This window comes from Eptatretus burgeri, chromosome 1, assembly GCF_056783735.1.
Source record: "Eptatretus burgeri isolate ZD-2024b chromosome 1, Ebu_testis_v1, whole genome shotgun sequence".
NCBI lineage: Eukaryota > Metazoa > Chordata > Myxini > Myxiniformes > Myxinidae > Eptatretus > Eptatretus burgeri.
Genome location: NC_140961.1, coordinates 154,563,251 through 154,588,226, shown reverse-complemented (window position 1 = coordinate 154,588,226; position 24,976 = coordinate 154,563,251). Strand labels below are relative to the sequence as shown.

General features: G+C 41.4%; 1 protein-coding gene across 1 annotated transcript in view; it reads right to left on the bottom strand.

Annotated features, from left to right (window-relative positions):
• Positions 1-4,924: 4,924 nt before the first annotated feature.
• LOC147035794 (extracellular calcium-sensing receptor-like) overlaps positions 4,925-24,976 on the bottom strand; it is a 32,274-nt gene continuing 12,222 nt past the window's right edge. Inside the window, exons 5-6 of the mRNA XM_085847504.1 lie at positions 6,730-10,002; positions 4,925-6,409 (exon numbers count right to left, since the gene is read on the bottom strand). Coding sequence (XP_085703630.1) covers positions 9,676-10,002 — 327 coding nt within the window. The 3' untranslated portion in view covers positions 4,925-6,409; positions 6,730-9,675. The remainder of the gene's footprint in view (positions 6,410-6,729; positions 10,003-24,976) is intronic.

Here is a 24,976-nt window from a genome sequence, read left to right as displayed (position 1 = left end):
CTCACCACTTCTCCACAAACCCCACTCCCAAACGCAAGTCCAAAATCCCCTCCTCTCGTGTTTACCTCTGATTTCTCCCCTTCCCCTCCTCTCTCTGCCATCCTTCTCACTCACTCCCACTCCTCCTCATTCAGGACTGTAGAGCAATGTTTGGTGAGACATTGCTCTTCCACCCCTTCCAAGTTTCCCCCTTCCTCACCCCTCCTATCTCTGACACCCCTCCTCACTCCCCCTCTCTATTCCTCTCTTGCCCCCTCCATCATCTCCCTCCCTTCCCTCCTCTCTCTCCCCTCCATTCTCTCCTCTCTCTCCCCTCCATTCCCTCCTCTCTCTCCCCTCCTTTCCCTCCTCTCTCTCCCCTCCCCTCCCTCCTCTCTCTCCCCTCCCCTCTCTCTCTCTCTCTCTCTCTCTCTCTCTCTCTCTCTCTCTCTCTCTCTCTCTCTCTCTCTCTCTCTCTCTCTCTCTCTCTCTCTCTCTCTCTCTCTCTCTCCTCTCCTCCCTCGTCTCTCTCCCCATCCCTCACTTCTCTCTCTCCCCTCCCCTCCATCCTCTCCTCCCCCCTCCCCTCCATCCTCTCATCCCCCCTCCCTCATCCCAAACCTCCTCGCTCTCAGCCCCTCTTTCTCCCCAACCCCATAATATCCACATCAGCGAAGCGACGGGTCATATTTGCTCATAATTAATAATTGCTCAATTAAGGCTGCAGTATGAAATCTTACCTCTGGTTTGCAAAAGTATTCCATAGGTCCTGCTTATAACACAAGAAATGACAAGCACAAGGGAAGTGGAGGCAAGTGTTTGCCGTATTGTGCAGGTTGCATCTGTTGGCTCACCAACAAAACTAATAGTACAAACAAAGCAACTTGTCAGTGCCAAAAGTAAAAGTCCAATTCCCATTCTCATCTCATCAAGCAGATACATCATCACACTGATGAATATTGTAAACACAAGTCCCACAGCAGTACATGCCAGCAGAATAACACTTAGTGGGTCAGAAACGTCTAAAAACTCGATAGGCATCTGTGCACAACCATTCCTTTCCTTCGTCGACCAGAACATCTCTGGACAGGAATAGCAGTTGGGAGAATCTGCACACAATTCAAAACAATAAATATGTGAAATATCTTCTCTCCCTGCTTGTTGGAATGAACTTTAATAAACTTGTCTTATATTTATTTGAAAGTCTGAGCCCCAGAATTGTATTTCCATTTAAAAGTGGAAAAAAGCTAAGCAATGATCTCCAATGCATTGAAGTGGTATGCAAGTTAATGGAGGTTATTTGTTTTGGTGCGTTCTTCACTGAATTCTAATGCAATCTACTTGAGCTGTTTAAGCTATGACTTGATTCAGAACTATGTTATTGTCTGTGTGTATCTGTCTATATCTATCTATCTATTGACACCTCTCTCTCTCTCTCTCTCTCTCTCTCTCTCTCTCTCTCTCTCTCTCTCTCTCTCTCTCTCTCTCTCTCTCTCTCTCTCTCTCTCTCTCTCTCTCTCTCTCTCTCTCTCTCTCTCTCTCTCTCTCTCTCTCTCTCTCTCTCTCTCTCTCTCTCTCTCTCTTTCTCTCTTTCTCTCTTTCTCTCTTTCTCTCTTTCTCTCTTTCTCTCTTTCTCTCTTTCTCTCTTTCTCTCTTTCTCTCTTTCTCTCTTTCTCTCTTTCTCTCTTTCTCTCTTTCTCTCTTTCTCTCTTTCTCTCTTTCTCTCTTTCTCTCTTTCTCTCTCTCTCTTTCTCTCTTTCTCTCTTTCTCTCTTTCTCTCTTTCTCTCTTTCTCTCTTTCTCTCTTTCTCTCTTTCTCTCTTTCTCTCTTTCTCTCTTTCTCTCTTTCTCTCTTTCTCTCTTTCTCTCTTTCTCTCTTTCTCTCCCTCCCCCTTCAGTCTTTGCCCCCTCCGACTCAGTGTTTTCCTGCTGCCTCTCCTCCTTCTTTCTTCTCCCCTTCCTTTTAGGACATACCATGGTGTCGTAGCATTAATGAGGTTAAGGTGTTTGCTTATTTGCTTTTTATTTTATTTTGTATCATGTTTTTTTTTTAATTTTGTACTACCTAACAAGGTCTGAACTGTGTTTGAACAGTGTTGAAATGGTAAAAAAAATATTCAGAAGATCAAGGCCACGTAAGTAGGAGACTCATCCTTCTTGGACTTGAAGTTAGCATTGAACCACCATCTTACCTCATTATTTATCCAAACGTGCGATTTTTTATTGAATATGCTGTCCGATGACTATTCACCATCAGGTTGGAATTAATCAATCTTTCAAATGAGCTTTTGTGATAAAAAATAATTCCTCAATGTCATCATTCTCCAATGTCTAACCGTTTGAAATATCTGAATAAATAATGTGACTTTCCTTTCGTTTTTATTATTTCCATAAGTTTGTACATTGTACAAATCTCTTAATTCTATCACAAAATGAAAAAAACCTGGGTTGGTCTCTTACTTTTCCAATCTGAACCCCTGGCCTTGGATGGCGCATATCATTATTTAAACCAAAGAGGGCATACAAATTGTGTCTGTCTATTTCAGCGTTTCTCAACCTTTGATGGCCCATAGCCCCCCTACTGAGTCGCTGAACATTCGTGGTCCCCCTGCCCTTCAATAAAAGATGCAGATTTCGTTTTATGAAATATATTTACTCAGTCTTAAAAGATAACTCAAAGTAAACATTTTCGAAGCAATACAATCAATGAGACACTTGCTGTTGGGCTTGTCTGACGAGGCCTCTTATGTCCGGCTCCGTCTTGGACACAGCAAGGCCAATATCGTTCCCAACGTCAAGACGGTTTCTGGACTTCGTTTTAATGGTCGCAAGGTCAGAAAACCTAGATTCGCTAAGATATGTTGTGGCGAATTGAATGTGCCTTACGGATGCCTTCTTGCTGAGTAGTGGATATGCATCCTGAACAGACAACCAGAAGGTGGAGTGGTCTTCTTTGTTACTGAAGACCAGCTTCATTGCTTTTGAAACCTTCAACTCTGCCAGCTCCTCTGCTTCGTCTTCAGTAGGTTCAATTTTGGCGTTAAACGGGTCTTTCTGCCATGGAACATCCAACAGTGCATCATCGAAATACGATTTGAACTCAGCGGAGAGATTGTCGAGATGTCCAGTGATGCAATCTTTGATGCCGACGGGAAGCTCAATCCTCTGCGTCTGCAGGTCCTCGTCCAAGAAAGGAAACGAGGCAGTGGACCTGGCCTTGATTCGTGCCTGCCAGACTTCCATTCTTGCAGACATTCCAGCAAGCTTTTCTTGAACGGCACTGACTGTCACATTACAGCCTTGCAAGGACTGGTTCATTTCATTGAGTCGGCGGAATATATCGGCCAGGTACGCGAGCATCATGACGAACTCTTCATTGTCGAAGTGGACATGGAGGTTGTTTTCGTTGTCTCGCAGGAAGAATTCCACCTCAACCCAGAGTTCATACTGCCGAGAGAGGCATTTCCCCCTCGATAGCCAACGGACTTTGGTGTGGAACAGAAGACCAACATGTTCCACTCCCATTTCGTTGGCCAGGAGTTGGAAGAGCCGATGATTTTTGGCCTTCGCACGAATGAAGTTGATCACTTTGAGCGCGACGTCCATGACTTCCAGCAAACGAGGCGGAAGAGTCTTTGACGCCAGAGCGTATCGGTGTAGTGAACAGTGGGAGGACGTCACATGAGGCCATTCGTTCTTCACAAGCATGACGAACCCTCCTCTGACGCCGACCATCGCTGGGGCACCATCAGTACAAATGTGCTTGAAATTCTGCCAACCGAGTCCATTAGCTTCAAAAAAAAGAGTCCACAATAGCTTTGATATCTGCCGCTGTCTTTGTGGTTGGTAGGGTATTGCAGAACAACAACTCTTCCTTCATCTTTCCCTTTCTCTCGTAGCGAGCGACGGCGATCAACTTCCTCTCCAGGGCAGTGTCGGTAGACTCGTCTAATTGAAGGCTAGCCTGGAGCATGCTTTGTTTGATTTCGGAGCAAACTTGACGGCACACATCAGCGGCCATGTCGTCAATCCGTCGTCGGATCATGTCATTAGAGAGTAAAACTTGCTGGATCTTCTTTTTCGCCTCTGTTCCGATCATCAATTCCACCATTTTCTCTGTACATGGCTTGATAAGGTCCTCAGCAATAGTGTGCGGCTTCTTACACTTCGCAATTCGGTATGCCACTTCGTAGCTGGATTGAAGAGCAGGTTTTTCTTCTGTGCGGAATCCAAATTTGGAAAGTGTTGCTTCACAGTCATATCGTGATCTTTTCGCAGACAGAGCGTCGATATTATCTTCCTTCGTTCCGGGATGCATATTGTCGCGATGGTTTGAAAGCTTGGAAGGACGTAGTGACGGATTTGACATCACGACCGAGCAGTGCAGACATTGCGCGCAGTCCACGCCATCTTGACTGACATTCGTGAATCCAAACTTGACATAGCTGTCATTCCATTTTCGAACCTTCGACATCTGAGAAAAAATTTGAAAAAAAAAGATTCTAACGTTTTTGTAAACATTGGTTTACTATGAATGCTCTGTTGGCTCTGCCTTCTCTTTTAAAATCGTGGTTAAACTCATCTACCCTTTTTACTTTGACAGTATGACCAGAGACTCGTCACCTTATTTGTACATTACAAGCTTCTGCATTCTGACTCGCAGTTTTTCGGCGTCCGCTCATGGCCCCTTTGGGCGGACACGGGCCCCCGGTTGAGAAACCCTGGTCTATTTTATCCAAATGTCCTTGTAAATCATGCTAACGTACCAAGTAATGAAGTACTTGCGTTTAAAGATAAAGTAATTCAAGTCTTTGCCTGGCATCCAATTTCTGAACAAACTTCTCCAAGAGCTTTCTACCACTGCAAAACAAAGACAAAGGTATAAAAGTGGCCCAAAAGTGGAAATACAGTATATGTAAATATTATTTTGAAGTGCATACCAGTTGTGTTAGAGTATGTCCCATCACCACAGGGAATGCAGTCAAAGCAACAGAAAGGCTCCCCTTTTTGTCTCACTTTCCGTGTACTTCGTTTGCAAGGATTACTGCAAACAGACCTTGGAACCTGTTAAAAATATTCATGATTTCATGAACAAGAGAAATTAATTTTTATTTTTTTAACATGTTCAAAATTGTTTACAGATAAACTTACAAATGGAATTTGCCATCAAATGCTTAAACACCTCCTTGGTCTGTTCAGTGACATCATTTCGTGAAAATTTCATGTAGATTTTTACTCAAGCGATTTGTTAGACAGTTTGTGACCCAAAATTCCTGAAAATCATGTTTTACATTTTTCTCAATGTTGTATTAACAGAATGGTGGCCATCGTGAATTTCATTTGAAACTCTCCATACATCAATTAGTTATTACACATTTTATTTTATTACTCTTGTAATGATGGAGATGATGGTCCAGTGAGAGAGAAATAAGTTTTTTAAAAGTATTTTAATGCGATTTAAACTTTTTTGTTGTAATTTTGATGATTAATAAATTCAAAATGGCCAACAGTTTGTTTTACTTTTTATTGTTTATTTCATTTATTTATGCAGGAACAACCCAAATAATTTAGATAATATTTATTGAGTTACAGGTCATGTTTTCCAGTTCATTATATTCAATTACTTGGCCAAAATCATTCATTAATTGTCCAAATACATTTAATTAATTGTCCATTAGATGGATACAGATAGTCAGGATCTGTATCCATCTGATGAATGAGCTCATGAGCCAGTTGTAACTTGTCTGTGCATGGATGCAGTAGACCTCCAGCTTGCATGAGTACATTGTTCATTGTAGAAATTTTATACATTCTAACTACTTCTTTCAGGTCAACATCACAGGAAGATCGTGATATGATAAGAAGGTGAGCCAACATCGATGCAGATTCCTTCATCACAATTTCTTGTGTTCCATGTTTTGATCTTATCTCCTTTCTATCTGATGTCCACGTTTGTACTTTGACCTTCTTCATTTTGTCCCACACATTTCCGTGTCCTTTTATTCTGTCACGAGGTGAGGCACGAGGCACAAGCAAGGGCACGAGGCACGAGGCACAACGAATGAGTAACGAGCAAGGGCAAGAGAGAGCGGGAGAGAGAGGGTGAACAAATCCCGCCAGCTGTTTTTATATCTTTTCTCTCCCAATCAGATCGTTTCATGCTCACGAGTGTCTGCAACTTCCAACGGTGCACCTAATTGGTCCTCCACCTGCCGCCTTCCACCAATTGTCATCAAGGGGCGGAGCCATCCACAGATATATCTCCTCCCTTTCTCTCAATCCTCCAATCAGGCCGCCCCATGCTCCAGGGTCTTTGTAACTTCCAACAGAGCGCCTCATTGGGCCTCCATCTGCGGCCCTCGGCCAATGGTCATCAATGGGGAGTGGGGGCGGAGCCATCTTCAGCACCGTTCTGTCACGTCATGGCAAGCCTCCAGGAAATACCAAAAGGGAATACGCATCAACACTTAATCTAACCCGTCTCCCTATCTAATTACATGACAATTATCATTTCCCCCTCAAAGAAATGGACATTTACGAGACAATCTATCACCACTAAATCACTACTTCATTACATCGAGATCCTGGTATAACTCGTACAGCATGGCATACCTAATTAAACATCCTAATTACCCTTTGAATGCATATCCTCCCCCCCCCCCCTTTTTTCATACGTAACAATACTGAAGGTAGATTTATAAATGAATAGATATAGTATGTTAGTTAAGTATGTAACAATATAATTTTCTACCTTTCATGTGGTTCGCAAATTTGGGAGAATTACTTTGGTGACGCTGGAGAGTCTAGGTCACAAAGGCATCTGTCTCATTAACTCTGGCCTCCCATTGAATTGCAAAGTTGTACAAACATGAACTTTGGCTTCCCATTGTGCATTTATCAAACAGGAGTCTCATCGAACTGCAGAGGTCATGGACCTCTGATTGTTCTGCAAAAGCTGTGCAAACCAGATACTCCATATGCATGCTGAGATAAGCGCTTACCATTGCCTAAATTAAATGAAGGTTTTCTCTGCGTACACACCCTGAAAGAAGACATGCATTCTTTCACAGCACTATTTGCTTTAATTATGCACAAGATTGTTTTCTCTTTGCTTAAAGGACATGTGCAAACAAAGCGTTCTTGCAGTTTGGTATAGATTAACCAAGCCCCCTGACCCCTCCCAATTTTCCAATTGTATAAAAGGCCATGTATTCTGGCTCAGAGGCACAGATCTGTTTGGACTCTTGAGACAAGCTCTTCTTTCCAAATATATGTGTTTTTGTATAATAAATGATCTATTAAATTATATAGGGTTTTCACTTTTGGTTGGACCTCTCCACCAAACTACCTCCCTCGCCTTTGTGCATTTTGTTTACATGCTCCTGTGCCTGGTCTACTCCAATAGCTGTGAACATAATCTTGCCAGTTTCAATCGTGAATCCACCTTCTTTGAAAAAAATTCCAAATCTGGAGGTTCGTTTTCTCCTAATCATATATTTGGGCAATGTATTCAGAGACATTTTGTGCATAATCAAGCCTGTTGTAGGCAAATAACTAAATGCACAATTTTTCAAGAGAATAGAGGTGCAGGTTCTCGTCTTTCTGATGGGTACCATGGAGGAATGCAAAAAGAAGTTGAACTTGTCTCATGTACATGCAAAACGATGGGTACACTTGGTATTTTGACCTGGATTCATCAAATTCATCAACCAATGTTTGAATATCCATTGATGTCAAGGTTTGCAAGAGGTATGAGTATTCATCCTGAACAGATTGGTCACTGTCACAAGCATCAGCTAAGGACTTGAGGTCATCTATCAGGCTTTCAGAAATTTGGCCATATTTTTTGAAGAAAGCCTCCAGCCATAGATCATGCAGGGCCTTCCAAGTGATCGTGACACTTAATGGTTCAAGGTGTTTGTCATTCAAGATCTGCATCACAGTAACACTGCTGTACAAGTCAGCCTCGAACCATGCTGTATCAAGCCCGCTGCCTTCAACCATGACACCCAGACATCGAAGAGCACATATGGTCACATGGAACTGTCCAGGAGATGGATCCCATTTACCAGCATACTTTTCATCCAGGAATGTCAACTTCAACACATGTTTGTATAGGTCCAAGTCCAACCAAACACAGACTGGCTGTTCATCTTCTGTCTCTTGGAAAAAAAAAATTTTCATCGAGATCAACTGTAAAAAAAAAAAAATAATTGGATGGTGAGGCATCATTTGACACTGGGAATCTGGAAAAAAAAAACATTCCCAGTTTTCACAGAATGGGTCAGGCTTGGTTCTGAATGAGTATTTGGTCGACTGAACTGTGCCTGTTCTTCGTGTTGCTTTTCCACCACCTCTGAGAGCGGCTTTCTCCAAAGTTCTGCTTTGACCGTGGTGTCTCATAATATTCTCATAGTCCTGTTGAGCTTCAGCAATTGGAATTATTTCCCCTTGGTTTAGTCTCTTAATCAACTGACTGCAAAACTGCATTTCGGCAGCAACAAAGTTTATTGTCTGTTCAAGAGTTTCTTCTGATGATGTTGCAGGGGATGATCCTTGATAATTTTGCCAATTTTGTCTTGCAAGCTTTATGGTAAAGAATCTCCATTGACAGAGAATCGGAAAGAGCTATCAGTTCAGCATAGTGGATACACCACTGTTCATTTCCAGAGGTCTCTACAATATGAGCAATTCTTTTGCCAACTTGATGACCTCAGCACACATGAAGATCATCCTTGACAAATCTTGATTCCTGGCAAAAATACAGTTACCTCAAATGATGATTTCCAAGATCTGGTGAATGTCTCCTTTGCTGAAATTATTTCAACAGGAGGCCCATGCTATGACTTTGCTAGCCGTCCTTTCCTTCTCCAAAGCAGACCAGTATCTTCATTGGCAAGAGCCCTTATATGACGCTCTTCTGATCGTGTGATGTGTAGTGCACTTGTACAGTTATCATAAAACGCTATTATCCTTCATGTCTGTTCGAAAGGTGCCCTGAAGCCGATCCTCCAAAAAATACAAACTCATTCTCACCATATCCTGCTCTTTTGTTTACAACATTTAGCAGTTTATTTATGCTATCATCCTTTAGCTTGGTTATCACATTCTCAAAGCTCATGCCCTGGCAGATGATACAGCGTGAATAGTCCGTTTCCAGTCGAGCTCATTTAGTGTGTGTATCTGCTTTCTCGGCATCCATGATCTGAAAAAAATAAAAAGACATGTCCTCTCTGGATTTAATATGGTGAAACGAGAAATTACATGCAGTTACATAAAACACTGAAACATATACAAAATTAAATAACCTGCTCAACAAGGAATCCAACAATATATTATAAAATACCAGAAGGTTGGTTCGTAGGGTTTTGTGCCAATTTTATCATAAAATATCATAAAAAGGCCAGTCTAAAATCATAAAATCAATTCTTCCCATGTATTTATCAGACAAACATATGCATATAAACCTTATCCAATCTGATAATCCCCTCAGAAAAATTTTCAATGCAGTTCTAAATTGATAATTATATTATATCGGTAAAATTTACACTAATTTTAGTCCATTATTAAGATAGCTGCTGCCATACCATGAAGATGGCCTCAGAAAAATGTCAAACAATTTTTTTTCTCAAATTATAGGCACAGAACAATAAAATAAACCACATATGCAAAAATCTGGATGAAATTTTCACGCCAGTTAGATGTGTGACATAACCGAACCGAATCGCTGTTCAAACGTGCACACAGACATACAGTATAAACACATATCACAGACAACTGAATAACTACTTTCCTTGTGAGTTCCATCATTCCATAAGATTGTGTTGTTGGTAATGTGGAGTTGTTTCTCTGGAGGAGCTGATGACTTGAAATCACCAACAATTTTAAACTGCACTTGACCCTCCTCATCCATTTGCCAGTTAATCAATTCATACGAGTTTCCAGATGGATCTCCATTTTCATCAAACTTCACCAAATCACCGAGGTTGTTGATAAATTCGACATTCCTGAGATAAAACAAAAGCTAAAACTTGTGTGAATGCAAACCTTGGTGAAGAAGCACTCGTCATCAAGCATCCTCTTCGTGAGGTGAAACAAGGTGGAAATTAAATCATATGCAATTTCATTTCAATGAAAACTAGAAAGTATCTGAAAATGTAAAGCCAGTCCACGTCCGCATTCGCTGTTTATTATAACTATTTCTTCTTCTCCGTATACTAAAACTGATGAAAACAGCTAAAAACAATACAAAACAAAGGGGCAGTACCCCTGGGCACTCACCTGGTACCAGCTGGGTAAGATAACTAGGGAACTACTGGTCGGCATGGATGACACAAAATATGTGACGGAGAAGAAAATAAATACCTCAGGATTTTTATTTTATTTTATTTTATTTTTAATGGCGTGAACAAACTTTGGTACATCACTTGTGACAAAGGCTGTGGTGAAGTTTCAACGGAATTGTGTGTGTAGTTTCGAAGAAGAAAGCAAATACCTCTTTTGGGGGGCAACCCCTGTGAACCCCCTTCAGGCACAATTTTTTATATATTTTTTATTCTTTATGACATGAACAAACTTTGTTCCGTACACAGTGTTGAACGTTGTGGTAATGTTTCATCAAAATCGAATGTGTAGTTTCAGAGAAGAAGTTGAAAGTATTTGTGGACGGACGGACGATGCGCCATCGGATAAGCTCCTCGGAACTACATTAAGGATGAGCTAATTATTCCCCATGGCTCAGCTTACATTCTCTGATCTGTCTCATTAACCTTGTGCCTGTCTGTCCCATGTTCCTATGTTAATGAATAAGATTAGATAGGTGATTTACCATTATATCTGTAACCTCAGTTGTGTGTGTGTGTGTGTGTGTGTGTGTGTGTGTGTGTGTGTGTGTGTGTGTGTGTGTGTGTGTGTGTGTGTGTGTGTGTGTGTGTGTGTGTGTGTGTGTGTGTGTGTGTGTGTGTGTGTGTGTGTGTGTGTGTTATCTCCATATGCTGATTTTCAGAAGGTGGATCGAAGCCTAACAACTCCAAAGATGACTGGTAGAATTTCGATATTTTCATTTCAATTTTTGAGGTCTTGATATTTGGTCATTTTCTTTATTACTTGCAAAATCGAAGATTTTCAAGAATATTGGTCTGTTGATTTTGGTATTCTGTCTGTTTTATGTTTGTCTGTTTGTCACCGACAGGTCACAATTTTAAAATGACCTTCACGAAACTTCACCATGTGGTAGAGTTTGTCATAAGGAAGAAGCACATTGTTGTTGAGGTCAAAGGGTCAACATGGGCCAAAGGTCAACAGCTAATGTTTCCAAAATCCTCAATTTTCATCCGATTGACTTGATATTTGAAGAGGATTTATATGTCGGGCCACTAATTTCAATTCGCCAATTGTTTTTGAGGTGAACATGGACAAAAATATCAGCATAGCCCAAAGGTCAACGACTAAGGTGGTATTTCTAAAATCCTCAATTTTCATCCAATTGACTTGAAATTTGAAGAGTTTATATATTCCGCATCACTGAATTCAACCAGCCAATTATTTTGGAGGTCCACAAATGGCAAAATAAAAACAGGCCAAATTTCTAAAATTGTCAATTTTCATCCGATGAACTTGAAATTTGAAGGGGAGTTGAATATTTGATCGTTGAATTCAACCTCCAATTATTTTTGATGTCAAAATTGTTTTTGGGATTCTGCAAGTATAGTGCTGTGCATGATGTCGTCTTCTTGTTCTGTCTGTGTGTCACCTCCAGGTCACAATTCTAAACTGTTGTAGAGGTAGTCTCAACTGAAAAGCAAAGGTCATTTTGAGGTCAAATTTCAGAAATCGTCATTTTTCATCCAATTCACTTGAAATTTAACACAAGATTTGCATACTTTGTCACGGAATTGTGAAACCAACTATATTTGAGGTCAAAAGGTCAAAGGTCAACTCAATGTCAGATTTCTAAAATCAAATTTTATTTGAAAAATTGTCAATTTTCATCCAATTGACTTGAAAATCAAGCAGCAATTGCAAAGTGCATTACTGAATTGGAAAACCAACTATTTTTGAGATCAAAAGGTCAAAGGGCAACTGAAGGTCAAACTTATAAAATCATCAATTTTCAACTGAAAAATCATCAATTTACATGCTATTGAAAGTAGAACAAGAGTTCAGTAGTCCATCACTGAATTTGGAAAGCAACTATTTTTGAGGTTAAAGGTAAACTCAAGGTCAAACTTCTAGAATCATCAAATTTCATCTGAAAAATAATCTATTTTCATCCGATTAACCTGAAATTAAGCAGCAATTACAGAGTGCATCGCTGAATTTGTAAACCAACTATTTTTGAGGTCAAAAGGTCAAACGTCAACTCAAGGTCAATCTTATAAAATCATCAATTTTCATCAGATTGAGTTGATATTTGAAGAGGACATATAATTCAGATCACCAGATTCAACCACCAATTACTTTGGAGGTTCACATAGGCCAAAAGGTCAACATAGGCCAAATTTCTCAAAATTGTCAATTTTCATCTGATTGACTTGAAATTTGAACAGGATTTGCATATAATATTACGTCAAGGAATTCAATGCGCTAGAGATTAAACGAGGTCAAATGGTCAACATCGGCCAGCAGGTGAACCCAACATTGGCCAAATTTTAAAATTGTTTCCAAAAATTGGCAATTTTCATCCAAATGACTTGAAGTATGAAGACCATTTGCACATCAGGGTGCTGAATTCAACTACCTATTAATTTTAAGGTCAACATCGATCAAAAAATCAACTTAGGGAAAATTTCTATAATCTTAATTTTAATCTGATTAACTTACAATTTGTAGAGCATTTGCTTCTCAGATCATTGAATTCAACCACCTTCTGATTTTGAGAAAAACAGGTCAAAAGGCAAATTTGAACCAAAATTTCTGAAATCCTCAATTTTCATCAGATTGACTTGAAATTTGAAGAGGATTTACATAGCACGTCAATCAATTCAACCACTTTTTATTTTTGAGGTCAGTGTCAGCAAAAAGGTCAATATAGGCCAAAACATCAACATGGGCCAAATTTCTAAATTTGTTAATTTTCAACCGATTTGACTTGAAATTTGAAGACCATTTGCATATCAGCTTACTGACTTCAAGCCCCAATTATTTTTGAGGTAAGCACATGCCAAAAAATCACCAACTTAGGATAACTTTCTAAAATCCTCAATTTGCACATGATTGACTTGAAATTTGAACAAGATTTGCATATCAGGTCGGTAAATTCAACCAAATGGCCATCACAGGCCTGATTTCTAAAATTATTAGATAGCGCAAAATAAATATATGTATGTGTGCATGTATGTGTCAATATATATATATATATATATATATATATATATATATATATATATATATATATATATATATATATATATAATATATATATATATATATATATATATATATATATATATATATATATATATATATATATATATATATATATATATATATATATATATATATATATATATATATATATATATATATATATATATATATATATATATATATATATATATATATATATATATATATATATATATATATATATATATATATATATATATATATATATATATATATATATATATATATATATATATATATATATATATATATATATATATATATATATATATATATATATATATATATATATATATATATATATATATATATATATATATATATATATATATATATATATATATATATATATATATATATATATATATATATATATATATATATATATATATATATATATATATATATATATATATATATATATATATATATATATATATATATATATATATATATATATATATATATATATATATATATATATATATATATATATATATATATATATATATATATATATATATATATATATATATATATATATATATATACACAATACATACATACATATTATGTCTCAAAAAGTTGTGGATTTGTTGGTTAGGTGGCAAGAACTAGCAGATTAGATTTTAAGTTGGATCTAGCCCATCAGTGGGATATAAAACGTGAACTATTCAACCTGGCAGAGGTATGCGCACTACCAAGTACCATTCTGCTTTGTGCTGTTTTGCCAGTTGTCGCTTTGAGTGATTTTTCATTTGTTTGTTTGGCTTCATTTTGTTTTCTGCAAACATAGAGATTATGTGCTTTACCAGAAAGCTCTAATTTGATCCCATCTGTCCAATGGACATTCTCACAGAATGAATTTGGCTTGTTCAGGTGTGTTTTGGCAAACTCCAGTTGGGCTTTCTTATGTATCCTCTTATCAGTGGGTCTTCTACCATAAAACCAACTTTCATTCAGTTGGCGACAGATGTAGCGAGTTGAAACTGTCACAATTTGTTTCTGAAGGTCAGCTTGAATCTGTTTGGCAGTTGATCGAGGTGCCTTGTCCACCACTAAAACAATTCTTCCCTGCAATCTTCGATCATATTTTCTCTTGTGGCCATGACAAGGGAGGTTGTCTACAGTGCCATGGATCTTAAACTTCCTGATAACATTGCGTACGGTGGACACATGGACATCAAAGTCTCTGGAGATGGACTTGTAGCCTTGAGATTGTGCCTGCTTGGCTACAATCTTGTGTCTGACCTCCACAGACAATTTTCTGGTTTTCTTTCTTTTCTCCATGCTCATTGTGGTACACACCATGACACAAAATAGCAGAATGACTCTTTTTCTCAATTCAAACTGGTAGAATGAGTGAGTTTTATATTGCAAGCACCTGCAACTCACCACAGCTGAGTTCAATTCCAAAGTAAAGGAGAATGACCTGCTTGAAATCTAATTATTTGAAACAACTTCTAAAAGGTGCAAATAATATTGCCATGGCCATTTCAGGATTTCTGTGTGGAATAAGCTACGATTTACTCAATTTTTTCACGATTTTTTTGTTTTGTTCCATTGCAAACCAAAGAAATGCATCTGTGGATACCAAAATATTTTTTTATTTCAACAATTTTCTGGAAGAAGTGGTGCTTTATTTGAAAAAAAGTGCAAGGGTGCCAATATTTTTTTTTTACATTTCCATGACCTAATCTGTTGAACTCTCTCATACATTAATATTAACAACAAAAACGATCTTATGATGCTTCATCTTCCTCTCTCTCACATGTGGTACTCTTTACTGTTTCACAATGCACTACTCTTCTGCTATTTCAACAGACTGCTTTCATTTCGACCTCTCCTTCATTCCTTGCCTAAAAAATCCAACTATTACAGCGCTTCTTCTCTCCATGCTCTGAATTCGCCTTCATTGCATCCATCAAGAATTGTGTTAAATCGCATCTCTGACCTAAAACTTTTAAAAACCACAGTTTGCCATGGATGCTCGCTTTCCATCAACCATTCTTTTTTTCCAACTTCAGTGCCAACTCTTCCCTCTCACCTCTCACTCTCCCTCCCAAAACAACCATCCCACTCTTCTCCCTCCAAGCCTCCCTCTCACCTCTTTCCAAAAATTCCCCCCTCACCTTTCTCCCACCTTTCATCCCCCTCACTCTTCCTTCTCTAAGTTGCCCCCCCTCTCATCCACCAACCTGCCTCCCTCCACTGCCCTCTCACCTCCATCTCTTCACTCCACCTCCTCAAATACTCAACTGCCATCTTCCTTGTCTCTTGTCCCCCCTCTCTCCCAGCACCACAGCGCCGTTTCTCCTCCTCATTCCGCCCCCTCCCCCGCTATTCTGCAATACCCCACTCCTTCAGCAACCCTCCTTACCTCCCCCCTCGTCCCTCGTCCTACCCTCCCCGCCCCCTCCACCTCCTGCACCCAAATCCTCCTCCCCTACCTCTTCATTAAAAGTGTGGACCTCAAATATCCGGGGCCTTCGCTCAAACCTTTCAGATCTTTCCATGCAGGTTGCCACTGACAAACCAGACATTATCTGCCTAACAGAAACTTTCCTCTCCCAAGACGTGTCTGACTCCCAAGTATCTCTCCCTGGTTACTCCCTCTTACGGTATGACAGACCTGAGCCTCGTCCTGGTGGAGGTGTTGCTCTCTTCATCAAAGACTCTATTCCTCACTCTCCCTGCACTGCTCTCACTCCCCCACACCCCCAGGAATACCTCTGGCTTCGGCTTCCCCTCCACTCCCACCTCATGTTTATATGTGTACTGTACCGTCCACCGAACAGTGATGACTCCATCTACACCTCACTCTCCGAAAACATGGACCATCTTCTATCTTCTCATCCAAACTCTCTCTTCCTCTTATGTGGCGACTTCAATTGTCATCACGCCAGTTGGCTAGGTGTGGGTACCTCTCTCACCTGCCATGGGACATCAGCAAAAGCTTTCTGTGACTCATTGGGACTGACTCAATCGGTCCAACTTCCCGACCCGGATCTCAACCAATGGTACTCCATCTCTTCTGGATCTGATTTTGACAAATTTCCCTGACAATATCTGCTGCTCTTCCTTCGCTCCAATTGGTTCTTCTGACCACGTCCTTGTTAAAGTGGACATCTCTCTGGCTGTTATCAGAGAACCACCTCACCGCCGTCGAGTCTGGCATTTCACTCAAGCCGACTGGCAGGGTCTCGAGCAGCCATCAAACTTACAGACTGGTCTCCCTATCACTACTTTCTCAAACATCAACTCATCCTGGGAATTCTTTCAAAGAAACTTGCTCTCCCTCATGCACAGATTTATCCCCTCTCGTGTTCAGTTGTCTTACCCTTCCTCCCGCCCTTGGTTTACTGAAGCTTGTGGCGAGGCAGTTGTCCTGAAACAACTTGCCTTTGCCTCATGGAAAGCAAACCCAACTGAGGGCAATCTCAGTTCTTTCCACAAAGCTCGGAACAAGTGTGTAGCTACCCTCAGGAGAGCCAGAAAACAACATCTTTCTCATCTCAAGTCTGAACTCTCAAACCTCTCTCCCTCCTCAAAATCCTGGTGGCGTTTAATCAAATCTGTTTATGGTGTATGTTCCCCCTCCATCCCCTCCCTTACCTCAAATGGCCGCACTGCTGATTCCACACGTGATAAAGCTGAATGTCTAAACTCGGTGTTTGCAGCTAAATCTTGTGTCCCAAACCCATCACTATCTCTACCCACTTTACCCAGTCGCACCCAACTGTCCCTGGACTCTGTATCCTTTTCTCCTGACAAGGTGGAGAGCTTGCTTTCAAACCTCGAGTCAGATTCTGCAACCGGTCCAGACGGCATCAGCCCACGTGTCCTCAAACCTGCTCTTCTGCTCTTGCTCACCCTCTCTCTGTTCTATTCACCCTCTCATTTTCCCAAGGTCATCTGCCATCTGCTTGGAAATCTGCTAACATCACTGCCCTGCATAAAAGGTGCAAAAACAGATCCCTGTAACTATAGACCAATCAGCCTTCTCCCAATCATCAGCAAGGTTATGGAATCCATCATCGCTTCAGACATGAAATCCTTCCTCTTCTCCAATGGCTTGATTTCCAATCATCAATTTGGTTTCAGACCAGGTCACTCTACCCTAGATATGCTGCTACTGCTCTCCCATCAATGGATGGAGGTCCTCAATGCCAGACAGGAAATCCGAGCCGTATCCCTGGACATATCACGTGCTTTTGACACAGTCTGGCACCCTGCCCTACTCACCAAACTCTCTTCCCATGGTATTCAAGGCCATCTCCATTCATGGCTCGCAGACTTCCTCTCCTGTCGCAGTCAACGTGTGGCCCTAAATGGAGTTCTTTCATCCCCTCTTCCTGTGCAGGCTGGAGTTCCTCAAGGTAGCGTTCTGGGCCCTGTTCTTTTTCTGGTTTTCATCAATGATCTCTCGGACTCTCTGGAAAATCCTCTATTTCTCTTTGCCGATGACTCCACCCTCTGCCGTACCATCTGTCATCCCTCAGACCGGCAAGCAGCAGCTTCTTCGCTCACTGCAGATCTGGATAAAATCACAAACTGGTCCAACACGTGGAACATGTCTTTCAATCCAGACAAATCTCACACTCTCACTATGTCTCTTCGAAAGGACCGTTTACAAAACCCCCATCCACTTTCTCAACAATCCTCTGGAAGAAGTCTTTTCTTTCAAGCTTCTGGGTCTCACTATCTGCCATGACCTTTCCTGGGAAAGTCACATTTCCAACCTTGCCTCCAAAAGCCAGTCGTCGACTGAGAATCCTCCGTCGTGCAAAGTGCTTCCTCGGACCTCTTGAGTTCCTGACCACTTAGAAAGCTTTTGTCCGTAGCCTGATGGAGTACTGCTCTCCCCTCTGGGCTGGTGCTCCTGCCTCCCACCTTTCTCGACTTCACGCTGTCGAAACCAGGGCTTTTAAGATCATTGGCATCTCCCGCAATGAAGCTGAGTCTTTGGGCCTCTCACTCAATCACCGCAGGTTGGTCGGTGGTCTTTCTGTCTTCTACCGACTCCTCTCCAGCCTTGCCCCCCTGCTCTCTCTGTGATTTGTCCCAACCACATTTCCACAGGGCGCTCAAGGTCCGCCAACAACCCCCTTCTGGTAAAACTACCAAAATCACGAATCACTGCTCATCTTCACTCTTTCATTCCTCTTTTTCCCGCCTTTGGAATAAACTTCCTCACTCTATTCTTTCCCATTCTTCCCTCCAGGCTTTCAAAACAGCTGTTCACCACCACCTCTTATCTTCCCCCATCCAAATCCTCGATCTTTTCTACCCCGATAATCCACCCAAGCCCACTTCCTTCAATTCTCCTGCTTTCCTTCCTGAAAGTCCCTTTAATGTCCATCTTCCCCTCGCCATGTTCCCCGTCCCATCCCCATCCCTCCCCCTTCCACAGTTCACCTGTGTCTGTTCCCCAATGTTTTGTCCCTTCCACTCCCGCCCCTCTTGTCTCATGCCTCCTTGCTGTGAGTTGTGTGTTAGCTCTCATACGAGCCTCGACCAAGGTATACAAAAAAAAAAAAAAAAAAAAAAAAAAAAATTTTGGCGACGACTCTCGGTCACATAGTTGGGCAGACATATTGGATTTAACGGAAAACTCATAAAAAAATATTCTTCTCCAAAACGGCAAAACAGATCAAGAGGAAGCTTCACACAAGTGTTCCCAAAGCATTGGGTGTACAAGTTTGTGAAGGAATAATTGATATATCACATGATTTGCCAGCCATATTGGATTGAAGAAAAATATTAACTATTGTTCCCTCTGGAACTGCTTAATCAATCGACATGTAACTTCACAATTATGATGTAGTAGTGATGGAGAATACATGTTTTTATTTCAATGTGATCAGACACATTGTCTGGCAGTATATATATATATATATATATATATATATATATATATATATATATATATATATATATATATATATATATATATATATATATATATATATATATATATATATATATATATATATATTGATTTGGGTTCTACTTCATTTTATTTATTTATTTATTTATTTTGAATGAGGCAAAATTGGCTGTGCCTGGATGGGTTTGAGGGTAGAGGAGTAGCAGCTGAAAGGTGAATCCTATCGAGGTTCCTCCTGATGATTTCATCTTTGCTTTTTGCTTGTTTGGGTTCCCTCTGATGACTCCAATGCAGGAATGGACCCATTTGGTATTCCATTTGATTTGAATTGAATTAATTTTTATCCCATTATAGATTCCATTGAAAAATAATGATAAACTTCATGGGTCAATGTCAGGTGTCCAATCAAAGCGCGATGTCTTGGTACTCATCATCATCACTGCCACTAGTTATAAATTGGCAGTTCTAATTATGTCTTATATTAATTACGTATCACACCAGCACACAAACGCCACACAAAATACACCACGCAAAACAAGGCCTGGCGAGGGTCTGCAATATCTGAGTACACTTTTTCTTGTTAAATTTAGCTTCGTTCCCATATGCTGGTCTGATTACGACAATTAACGGTGCACGAGAATCAACAAAAATCTCCTCAAGGGAGGAATTTGTATGCACAGATGAAAATGATGACTCATCTTTGCTCACAACCCTCGAATCGCCGAAAATAAATATCGCAATAACTACATCAGAACACTATGGGTTGCCTGCGATTGATATAAACCCATGATAATGGAAGCCGTGACATTGGAGGGTTATGAAAACCTCAGAGTTTTTAAAAGGCAAATCTGCTGCACTCATCGACCCACTCATCAGTGACTGTGATGGGCCATGTGTTGCCCTTTGACATGATGAAGGTGTATAGTAACTGTGCCTTTGATCGTGATAATGTCATGAGCATCTCTTCCAATATAAATTCAATCTGGATTTACTGTGAAATAATTGCTGGATTATATAACAATCCTAAAATAACAAATACAAGTTTTTCTTTCACTACTTCTCAACACCAATTTGTTATGAATTCAGTGATAAATCCACAAATCTGATGTGTCATCCTATCTCAGGAAAAAAAAATTGCTGTTGACTTACAAAGCTGAAACCTGTGGGCAGATGGATAAAATATCTGCAATGGAAGCTGTGAAGGGGTAAAGCGGTCATCTGGTGCTGCATTTGTCAAGTACCGCAAAAACCCACACCGCCGTCCTCTGAAAAGGGCATGGCGAGAAGACAGGGTGGCCGAAGTGGTGGCATACGGCCAAAATGTGGTGTTGTCTTGAAATTTATAAGTCGAGTGAAAGATGTTAGCCTCCCCTTGGAAAATTGGTGTGGGCAATGACGTTTTAGGGACAGGAAGTAATTGGAATCTTTTTTTGTACACTGTCGAGGTTTGTATGAGAGTGAACACAGAATATATAATAAGGGTTGCAGGAGACAAGAGAGGGGGGGGGAAACAGTGTGGAACAGAGACATGAGGACACCTGTGGAAGGGAGACAGATGGGGAGGGATACACAGGGTAAACAAGATGGACACGACAGGGACTTTCAGGACGGAAAGCAGGGAATATGAAGGAGGTGGGTGAGGGATGGATTAACAGGGGGAAGAAATAATCTTGCTTTGGGATGTGGCAAGATAAGAGATGGTGGTGAACAGCCATTTTGAAGAACTGGAGGGAAGAGTTGGATTGAAGAGAGTGTGGGAGTTTCTTCCAAAGGTGGCAAAGAAAGAGGAATGAATGAGTGAAGGTGAGCAGTAATTCGTGATTTTGGAAGTTTTACCAGAAGAGAGTTGCTGGCGCACATTGAGCACCCTGTGTAAATGTTTGTTTGTGTGTGGGTGGGGGGGGGCACATATCACAGACAGGCAGAGGTGTGCCGGACCGGAGAGGAGATGGTGGAAGACAGAACGACCACCGACCTGCCTGCGGTGAGAAATTGAGAGGCCCAAAGACCAAGCCTCACAGCATGAGATGCCAATGATGCTAAATTAATTGGCTTCCACAACGTGAAGCTGAGAAAGCTGAGAGGCAGGAGCACCAGTCCAGAGGGGAGAGCACTACTCCAGCAGGCTGAGGAAGAAAGCTTTGTATGTGGTCATTAGCTCAGTTGTTCAAGGAAAGACTTTGCTCGGTGGAGGATGCCCAGTTGGTGACTGGCTTTGGGGGCCAGATTGGAAATGTGGCTTTCCCATTAACCAGGTAAGATCATGGCAGATAGTGAGAAGCAGATTCTTGAATGAAAGGACTTCTTCCATAGGATTGTTTAGAAAGCAGATGGAGGGAAAGGGTGAGGGTTCCTGATGGTCCTTTCGGAGAGACATACTGAGAGTGTGAGATTTGTCAGGCTTGAAAGACATGTTCCATGTGTTGGACCAGCTTTTGATTTTATCCAGATCTGCAGAGAGTGCAGAAGCTGCTACTTGTCGATATGCGTGATGAAAGATGGTATGGCAGAGGCTGGAGTCATCAGCAAAGAGATAGAGAGGATTTTCCAAAGAGGCAGAGAACAGGAGAGGAAGTCTGTGAGCTATGAGTGGAGATGTCCTTGGATACCATAGGAAGAGAGTTTGGTGAACAAGGTAGGGTGCCAGACAATATCGAAGGCACACAATATGTCTCAGGATATGGTTCTGATTTCATGTCCGGCATTGAGTACCTCCATCCATTGTTGGGAGAGCAGAAGCAGCATATCTAGGGTAGAGTGACCTGTTCTGAAACCAAATTGATGATAGGAAATCAGGCCATTGGAAAAGAGGAAGGATTTAATGTCTGAAGCAATGATGGATTCCATAACCTTGCTGATGATTGTGAGAAGGCTGATTGGTCTGTAATTGCAGGGATCTCTTTTTCACCATTTTTCTGCAGAGAAGTAATGTTTGCCAATATCCAAGTTGATGGCAGATGACCGTGAGCAAATGATCGGGTGAATAGAACAGAGAGAGTGGGTGAGCAAGAGCAGCAGAGCAGGTTTTTAGGAGACATGTGATGATGCCATCTTGACCCATTGCAGAATCTGAATTGAGAATTGCAAAATCTGAACAGCAAGCCCTCCACCTTGTCAGGAGAAAAGGACACATAATCCAGAAACAGCTGGGTACAAATGGGTAAGGTGGGTATAGAACGCGACAGGTTTGGCACGCAACATTTAGAAGCAAGCACAGGGTTAAGGCATTCAGCCTTTTCCCATGCAGTGTCAGCTGTGCAGCTATTTGAGGTAAGGAAGGGATGTAGGGAGTACATGCACCATAAACAGACTTAACTGGATGCCATGAGGATTTGGAGGATTGAGAGAGGTTTGAGAGTTCAGATTTGAGATGAGAAAGATGTTGTTTTCTGGCTCTCCTGAGGGTAGATACACACTTGTTCCGAGCTTTGTGGAAGGAACTGAAATGGCCTTCGGTTGGATTAGCCTTACATATGGTGAAGCAAGTTGTTTCAGGACAACTTCCTCGCCACAACCTTCAGTGCACCATGGGCGTGAAGAAGGGTAGGTCAACTGAAGAAGAGATGGGATAAATCTGTACATGCGAGAGAGCAAGATTCTTTGAAAGAATTCCCAGGATGAGTTGATGTCAGAAGAACTAGAGATGGGAGACCAGTCTAGAAGTTTGATGGCTGCTTGAAGTCCCTACCAGTCAGCAATAGTAAAATGTCAGACTCGACCGCCCTGAGGTGATTCTTTAATAACAGCCAGAGAGATGTATATTTCGACAAGCATGTGGTCAGATGAACCGATTGGAGTGGAGGAAGAACAGCAGATATTTTCAGGAAAATTGGACAAAATCAGATCCAGAACAGATGGAGTACCATTGGTTGAGATCTGGGTCAGGAACTTCACAGATTGTGTCAGTACCAATGAGTCACAGAAGTCTTTTGCTGAAGTAGCATGGAAGGTGAGAGAGGTACCCACACACAGCCAACTGGAATGATGACATTTGAAGTCACCACATAAGAGGAAGTGAAAGTTGGGATGAGTGGATAGAAGTTGGTCCATGCTTTCAGAGAGCGAGATGTAAAAGGAGTCATCACTGTGTGGTGAACGGTATAACACACATATAAACATGAGTGGGGAGTGGAGGGGAAGCGGTAGCCAAAGGTATTCCTTGGGGGTGGGGGTGTGGGGGAGAGAGGGCAGTGCATGGAGGGTGTGGAATGGGTCTTTGATGAAAAGAGTCACTCTGCTGCCAGCACGATTCTCAGGTCTGTCATACCAGAGGAGGGAGTGACTAGTGAGAGATACTAAGGAGTCAGAGATGTCTTCAAGGGGGAAAGTTTCTGTTGAGCAGATTTTTCTAGTTTGTCAGTGGCAACCTGTATGGAAATATCTGTCAGGTTTGAGCGAAGGCCCGATATGTTTGAGGTACACACTGCTAAGAAATAGGGAGGGGAGTGGAGGGAGGATGAGGATAGGAAGAGGGTGGTAAGGAGAGTTATTGAAAGAGTGAGAGAGATTGCAGAAGAGCTTGGGGAGAGGGCCAGATGAGGAGGAGTTCAGGCTCGGTGTTGATGGGTTGAGGTAAAGTGAGGAGTAATAAGATAGAGGGCAGATTGCAGTTGAAGAATGGAGGAATTTGGATTGATGAAATGAAAAGAGAGAGGGTGGGCGAAGGAGGCAGCTTTGTGGAGAGGGTGGGGGAAGGAGGCAGCTTTGTGGAGAGGCTGGGGGAAGGAGGCAGCTGAGAGGGATTGCAGAAGAGCTTGGGGAGAGGGCCGGATGAGGAGTACAGGTTTGGTGGTGATGGGTTGAGGTACAGTCGGGAATAATAAGATAGAGGGCAGAGTGCAGTTGAAGATTGGACGAGTTTGGATTGATGAGATCGAAGAGAGAGAGGGTGGGGGATGGATGCAGCTTTGTGGATGTGAGGAGGGGGGTGACTTTGGGAGGGGGAGTGAGGGGGAAGATTGGAAGGAGTTGGGTGAGGGGAAGTTTTTGATAGGAAGGGAGGAGGAGCTGATACTGAAGCAGAAGACACTGAAGAAGTGCCAAGAGCGGACGTAGGTTGTGCGACAATATGGGAGGTGTAAGGAGTGGGGATAACAGGTGAGGGGTTAGGAGGAGGTAGATTTAAGTTGGGGGGGGGAGAACTGGTAATGAAGTTCTAAAAAAAAGGATGAATGATGAGGCACGAACATGCACTGAAAACTGGGAGTTTTTACATTTTTAAGTATGAGATGCGATTAAAGACATTATGTGAGGGATGAAATTAAGGAGCATTACGAGAATGGAGAAACGAAAAGTTGTAACAGTGGGTCTTTTTCAACAAGGGATGGGATTCACAGTTTTATTTTTCACAGTCTAGGATCACTTCATAGTTCACAGTCTAGGATCAAAACTTTTTCTGGTTTTCATCAATGACCGCTTTGACTCTCCGGAAAATCCTCTTTATCTCTTTGCTGAAGACTACACCTCTGTCGTACCATCTGTCATCTGTTAGATCGGCAAGCTGCAGCCACTTCACTCTGCAGATCTGGATAAAGTCACAAGCGGGTCCAACACGTGGAACATGTCTTTCAACCCTGTCAAATCTCAAACCCTTATGATGTCTCTCCGAAAGGACCGTCTGGAAAACCCCCCCATCTAATTTCTCAACAATCCTCTTGAAAAGTCCTGTCATTCAATCTTCAGGGTCTCACTATCTGCCATG